Raw genomic sequence first — 7631 nt, forward strand, 5'->3', positions numbered from 1 at the left:
GGAAATCCTCTAATAAAGCAGGGTACAGAGTTTGGTTAATGTTATATGTTAGAAATCCTCTAATAAAGCAGGGTACAGAGTTTGGTGAATGTTATATGTTAGAAATCCTCTAATAAAGCAGGGTACAGAGTTTGGTGAATGTTATATGTTGGAAATCCTCTAATAAAGCAGAGTACAGAGTTTGGTGAACGGTGTATGTTAGAAATCCTCTAATAAAGCAGGGTACAGAGTTTGGTGAATGTTATATGTTGGAAATCCTCTAATAAAGCAGGGTCCAGACTTTGGTGAATGTTATATGTTGGAAATCCTCTAATAAAGTTTCTTCAGGTTTAAACTTCTCTCTCTTAACGACAATAAGAACAATGATCTCTGTGAACTGTTCCTTCAGGCTTAAACTTATCTTTCCTAACAACAATACTAAGAGTGAAAAAATCACTGTGATTTAATACTCAGTCTTTAATATATCTTAATTTTTTTCTCTTCTGGCGGTGAGAACAAAAATTTTAATAACTTCTACTAAGCCTACTGCTTAATTAATAGAAGAATGGACGACTTTATTGACACTAAAAACAGAGAAATTTTAGACAGTGGTTTCTACAGTTGAGCCTAAAAAGACAGGGTTTGGGTTTCGTACAGACATTCTAGGAAGTGGCTTCTTTAACCCAACCTAAAGAAACAGGGTTTCAGTGACCTCAAGCACGTGCATGTGTCAAGATTAACTCACGATCTAGACTCAGCTGGTTACGAGGGTGGATTTTTCTTCACTGAATACCCTTGTCTAAAATGTTGTATCATTTCCACTTTAAATATTAATTTTAATAATTGATGAGTCATAAAACAGACAAAGAGGAAACAGAAGTTTTTAATTAAACCTATCAAACAATCCAAAATATGAATCACCGTTTTCATACTATGTTTATGCCATAACTTTCGTAAAGCAGTAAAAATCAAGAAAATCAAACTTGTGTTATATAGAAACTCTCACAACTATACAGTAAAATACGATGTACCCTGTTTTAACTAGAAGATTAAATATTAATGTGAAGGTGTATATTATCATGTACCCTGTTTTAACAAGAAGAGTATTATTAACGTCAAGGTGTGTATTATCATGTACCCTGTTTTAACTAGAAGACTAAATATTAATGTGAAGGTGTATATTATTATCATGTACCCTGTTTTAACAAGAAGACAATTATTAATGTGAAGGTGTATATTATTATCATGTACCCTGTTTTAACTAGAAGACTAAATATTAATGTGAAGGTGTATATTACCATGTACCCTGTTTTAACTAGAAGACTAAATATTAATGTGAAGGTGTATATTACCATGTACCCTGTTTTAACTAGAAGACTAAATATTAACGTCAAGGTGTGTATTACCATGTACCCTGTTTTAACGAGAAGACTAAATATTAACGTCAAGGTGTGTATTACCATGCTAATACTTTGTATGATATCTACCTTTACCACTGAAGAAAACAGGATAACCTGATGGAAGCGCTTGGGTTTTTACCTTTTTTTTGACGCTATTTACAAAAGTTATTTGATCCTACGCGAGTAACTATTACTATCAATATTAGAATATGTCACTAGTTTAGGTGTAGATAAATCTAGAAAAGGAACAAATAACAAATCTTTCATTTGCCTATTAGGTATACTTACATAACTGATAGGAATAGGGGTAAGATTCGTCTCTGCTTTAGCCAGATGCGATGTCCTCGTGAATGTCCCTTGTTGCTTCTAACCTTGAAAGTTAACGGTGAGGACAAAAGATTCTACTGGCTTAGCACTAAAACTTTATTGGTTGCGATATAGGTCAGTAAGCCAATGATCCGTTTATATCACTGTTATTTCTTGTTTTTACTTTAGTACGTCTTCCACAAGGAAAATCTAGGTTAGGAGGGTAACGTTAGTCAGCTCGTGCGTGTGGACATCCAGAGTTTTATTGTTGGTCATCACACTCTCAAAAAATGCCTCTGCTAAGCCTTGCCATTTGTTTCATAGCACGTATAACACGTGAGAAATGAAAAATCAGATAAATACGACGATTATGATTTACTCTTCGTTCTTAGCAGACCTATAACTCGGAATTATTACAAAAACAAACCTGCCAGTTGTTAGAACAAATCCAGAAAGCCAACAGCTTCATAATGTTTTATTATCTTCTGAATAAACATTATAACGTTAGGAAGATCTAACAAACAAAGGACAAATATAATCGACACAAGATTACTGATAGTGGCATTTTGAAATGTTTAAAAAAGTTAGTCTCACTCTCAGCCAAAGGGAACTTGATAACTGAGTGAGGAGTTACCAGTTTACTCTGAAAGGATTCTTAAAACTAGCAGCTGAAACATTTCGTTACTGAGAGCTAAACCCTGCTTTATTAGAGGATTTCTAACATATAACATTCACCAAAGTCTGGATCCTGCTTTATTAGAGGATTTCTAACATATAACATTCACCAAACTCTGTACCCTGCTTTATTAGAGGATTTCTAGCATATAATATTCACCAAACTCTGTACCCTGCTTTATTAGAGGATTTCTAGCATATAACATTCACCAACTTCTGGACCCTGCTTTATTAGAGGATTTCCAACATACACCATTCACCAACTTCTGTACCCTGCTTTATTAGAAGATTTCCAACATATAACATTCACCAAACTTTGTACCCTGCTTTATTAGAGGATTTCCAACATACACCATTCACCAACTTCTGTACCCTGCTTTATTAGAGGATTTCTAACATATAACATTCACCAAACTCTGTACCCTGCTTTATTAGAGGATTTCTAACATATAACATTCACCAAAGTCAGTACCCTGCAGTTCACAGAGATCATTGTTCTTATTGTTGTTATCTTTCCTAAGTTTAAACCTGAAGGAACAGTTCACAGAGATCATTGTTCTTATTGTTGTTGTGTAACTTCTAGTTAATACAGGTGAGTAACGTGTAACTTCTAGTTAATACAGGTGAGTAACGTGTTACTTCTAGTTAATACAGGTGAGTAATGTGTAACTTCTAGTTAATACAGGTGAGTAACGTGTTACTTCTAGTTAATACAGGTGAGTAACGTGTAACTTCTAGTTAATACAGGTGAGTAACGTGTAACTTCTAGTTAATACAGGTGAGTAACGTGTTACTTCTAGTTAATACAGGTGAGTAACGTGTAGCTTCTAGTTGTTAATAATCAAAACGTCTTAAACAAGTCGATGTCTCGAAGAAACATTGACAACTTGTCAGCTACATCTGCAAGTTTCAAGTTCATAATTCCTCTAGTTCCTTTCAAGGGAAGAACGTTTTTTTTAATTCAACCTTCTACGTGCATGAATCGCCCTAGAAACGTGGATAAGCTTACCTCGTGCAATGATCTAACCAGGAAATTTAATATAGTGTTACAAACTACGAAAAGTAGAACAACACGAGTCCTTTGACGTCACGTAACAACTCAACGACCAGGATTCTTGTAGAGTCATTTAATTTATATCACGTTTATTGTTATGTTAGAGACACGTGTTCTGTTGAAGTATTGTTGTGTGTGTGCTGGAGTAACGTGTGTTGTTGTATAAGGAAACGTATTCTGTTGAAGTATTGTTGTGTGTGCTGGAGTAACGTGTGTTGTTATGTTAGAGAAACGTGTCCTGTTGAAGTATTGTTGTGTGAGCTGGAGTAACGTGTGTTGTTGTATAAGGAAACGTATTCTGTTGAAGTATTGTTGTGTGTGCTGGAGTAACGTGTGTTGTGTTCAAGAAACGTGTTCTGTTGAAGTATTGATTTGTGTGCTGGAGTAACGTGTGTTGTTGTATAAGGAAACGTATTCTGTTGAAGTATTGTTCTGTGTGCTGGAGTAACGTGTGTTGTTATGTTAGAGACACGTGTTCTGTTGAAGTATTGATTTGTGTGCTGGAGTAACGTGTGTTGTTGTATAAGGAAACGTATTCTGTTGAAGTATTGTTGTGTGTGCTGGAGTAACGTGTGTTGTTATGTTAGAGAAACGTGTTCTGTTGAAGTATTGATTTGTGTGCTAGTGTAACGTGTGTTGTGTTCAAGAAATGTGTTCTGTTGAAGTATTTTTGTGTGCTGGAGTAACGTGTGTTGTGTTCAAGAAATGTGTTCTGTTGAAGTATTGTTGTGTGTGCTGAAGTAACGTGTGTTGTTATGTTAGAGAAACGTGTTCTGTTGAAGTATTGTTGTGTGTGCTGGAGTAACGTGTGTTGTTGTATTAGAGAAACGTGTCATGTTGAAGTATTGTTGAGTGTGCTGGAGTAACGTGTGTTGTGTTCAAGAAACGTGTCATGTTGAAGTATTGTTGAGTGTGCTGAAGTAACGTGTGTTGTTATGTTAGAGAAACGTGTTCTGTTGAAGTATTGTTGTGTGTGCTGGAGTAACGTGTGTTGTGTTCAAGTTTATTGTGTTTTTCTGTTACGATAAGCTTCTACATGTTGTTAGTTTTCTCTCACACCAATAAAGTAAAAACTGTTGTGACTTGCTTTCACCAAAGAACACAGCTGTAATGAATTAACCACCAGGTGGCGACAAAATCACCTTATTATTAAGATAGTCCCACATGGACATTTACCCTGGAACACTTTAGCGATACATCAAAACAATAGTAACACTTTATAACACAATACGGTAAAGATTACGATAACACATTATAACTAAATAAAAAAACAAGTAAACACAACTTTAACACATTGTAACTAGGTAAATCAAACTGTTCCTTCAGGTTTAAACTTATCTTTCCTAACAACAATAAGAACAATGATATCTGTGAACTGTTCTTTCAGGTTTAAACTCATCTTTCCTAACAACAATAAGAACAATTATCTCTGTGAACTGTTCCTTCGGGTTTAAACTTATCTTTCTTAACAACAATAAGAACAATGATCTCTGTGAACTGTTCCTTCGGGTTTAAACTTATCTTTCCTAACAACAATAAGAACAATGATCTCTGTGAACTGTTTCTTCAGGTTTAAACTTATCTTTCCCCTTCTAGTTAATACAGGTGAGTAACGTGTAGTTTCTAGTTAATACAGGTGAGTAACTTTCCCCAGGACTACAACCAAAGTTAATCTTACTCTTTCACAGCTACAACTTAAGTTGATCTTATTTCCCCAAGACTACAACCAAAGTTAATCTTACTCTTCCATTGCTACAACTTAAGTTGATCTCATTTCCCCAGGACTGCGACCAAAGTTACAGGTGAGTAACGTGTAACTTCTATTAATACAGGTGAGTAACATGTAACTTCTAGTTAATACAGGTGAGTAACGTGTAGTTTCTAGTTAATACAGGTGAGTAACATGTAACTTCTAGTTAATACAGGTGAGTAACGTGTAACTTCTAGTTAATACAGGTGAGTAACGTGTAGTTTCTAGTTAATACAGGTGAGTAACGTGTAACTTCTAGTTAATAAAGGTGAGTAACATGTAGCTTCTAGTTAATACAGGTGAGTAACGTGTAGTTTCTAGCTAATACAGGTGAGTAACGTGTAGTTTCTAGTTAATACAGGTGAGTAACGTGTAGTTTGGGGGGTGGGGGTATCCTAGTCTCCTGGACGTGAAGAGACGTTAAAATATTGCTTCTAGAGTTAGGAGTAGCAAAAAAAGATTTAGTGTCATATGAAAACGGCAGTCATGGTTAATTTAGGTCATATAGCTGTAATGAAACTGTAAACAATGTGTAAAACACGCCTTATTACATTAAAAAACCCGCAGACATGATTAATGCAGATTATATTTTTGAACTGGAATAGAAAAAAAATAACTACCGATATATTAAATACAACCTACCGTTTTCTTTAAATGTTTTCAAGCAGGAAGGTAGAGGATACTAAACCTATCTCACAAAGTGTTTTTCTCTGTCTGGTTACCAGGTTTGACAGTCCCTATTTATATGACTTTTTGTACGCTTGTTTTTGACGTCACGAGGATATTTATGTTGTCACTAGAAACGAATATATAATTTATCTTATATCTCAAGGTTCGCTCACATTTATCTGGGTTATCTTCAAAGGTTGCCGTGTTATTTTGTTTAATGTCGTCAAACTCAAACTGCTAGTCAGATTGCTTATCGAATTAAACTCGGTGTGTGGAGGGTTTACTTCAAACTTCCTTCACAATTTCTGACGTCAACAAACAGACAAACTACCCTACTTTGCACACACAAACACACATAGCTCGTGCATGCTGTACTTTGTTTCCTATATCGTTCTTTAAATAAAGTCACGTGTTCAATACTTAACGATGAATTTTGGTGTGATGTTAGTTACCCTTTGTAAAAAAAAGAACAACAAAAAAAAACAGAAAACTGTCTATTTTCTTTTTGCAAATTATAACTAGAAAAATCCACGTGTGTTGCTAATTACATGTTTCTAGACTGCTAAAATCCCAAACTGCTTACTGATCAATCCTGCTAGATCCATAAGGAGATCCAAAGATATGGGATTCTTCATCCTTAATGTTTTCTGTCCAATCACAGTTCCTTCTAATAAATGGAAAATAAAACAGACTTCATAAATAGTCGAAAGAATGTTTAAGTTTATTAATTTGAAATATACAACTACGTATGAAATGGTTTCTATTTGATTTTATTAACACGCATAACAGAATGAATTTTATGATACATAAATATAGCTTTTATCAGCTAATCTTATTTCCTTAGGACTACGGTGATTTCATCTTATTACCCAAGATTAAACTTGAAGCTGATATAATTACCTCAAGAATAAAACAAAAGTTGATGTTGTTCTAAAGTTAATCTTACTCTTCCACAGCTACAACTTAAGTTGATCTCATTTCCCCAGGACTACGACCAAAGTTAATCTTACTCTTCCACAGCTACAACTTAAGTTGATCTCATTTCCCCAGGACTACAACCAAAGTTAATCTTACTCTTCCACAGCTACTATTTAAGTTGATCTCATTTGCCCAGGACAACGACCAAAGTTAATGTTACTCTTCCATTGCTACAACTTAAGTTGATCTCAGGGTTTGGTGGGTATCATAACGACCTGAGGTGATAGTATCTAAGTAAAATTATTACCTGTGTTACTACTAGACAACAACTTGGTTTGGAGGGTATCCTAATGACCTGAGGTGATAGTACCTAAGTAAAATTATTACTTGTGTTACTAGACAACAACTGGGAGGTAATAATTTTACTTAGATACTATCACCTCAGGTCGTTATGATACCCTCCAAACCCAGTTGTTGTCTAGTAGTAACACAGGTAATAATTTTACTTAGATACTATCACCTCAGGTTGTTATGATACCCTCAACGGTTGTTGTCTAGTAACACAAGTAATCATTTTACTTAGATACTATCACCTCAGGTCGTTATGATACCCTCCAAACCAAGTTGTTGTCTAGTAGTAACACATGTAATAATTTTACTTAGATACTATCACCTCAGGTCGTTATGATACCCTCCAAACCCAGTTGTTGTCTAGTAACACAAGTAATAATTTTACTTAGATACTATCACCTCGGGTTGTTATGATACCCTCAACGGTTGTTGTCTAGTAACACAAGTAATAATTTTACTTAGATACTATCACCTCAGGTCGTTATGATACCCACCAAACCAAACCCAGTTGTTGTCTAGTAGTAACACA

The 7631-nt window shown here is 34.9% G+C and overlaps 1 protein-coding gene across 1 annotated transcript in view; it reads right to left on the reverse strand.

Annotated features, from left to right (window-relative positions):
- Window positions 1-5846, reverse strand: part of LOC111083814 — a gene marked incomplete at its 5' end in the record, with an annotated part of 10823 nt that extends 4977 nt beyond the window's left edge. The window contains one exon of the mRNA XM_022380507.1: window positions 5807-5846. Within this exon, the coding sequence (XP_022236215.1) occupies window positions 5807-5846 (40 nt within the window). The remainder of the gene's footprint in view (window positions 1-5806) is intronic.
- Between the last annotated feature and the right edge of the window lie 1785 nt (window positions 5847-7631).

Source organism: Limulus polyphemus, unplaced genomic scaffold (genome assembly GCF_000517525.1).
Source record: "Limulus polyphemus unplaced genomic scaffold, Limulus_polyphemus-2.1.2 Scaffold11337, whole genome shotgun sequence".
NCBI lineage: Eukaryota > Metazoa > Arthropoda > Merostomata > Xiphosura > Limulidae > Limulus > Limulus polyphemus.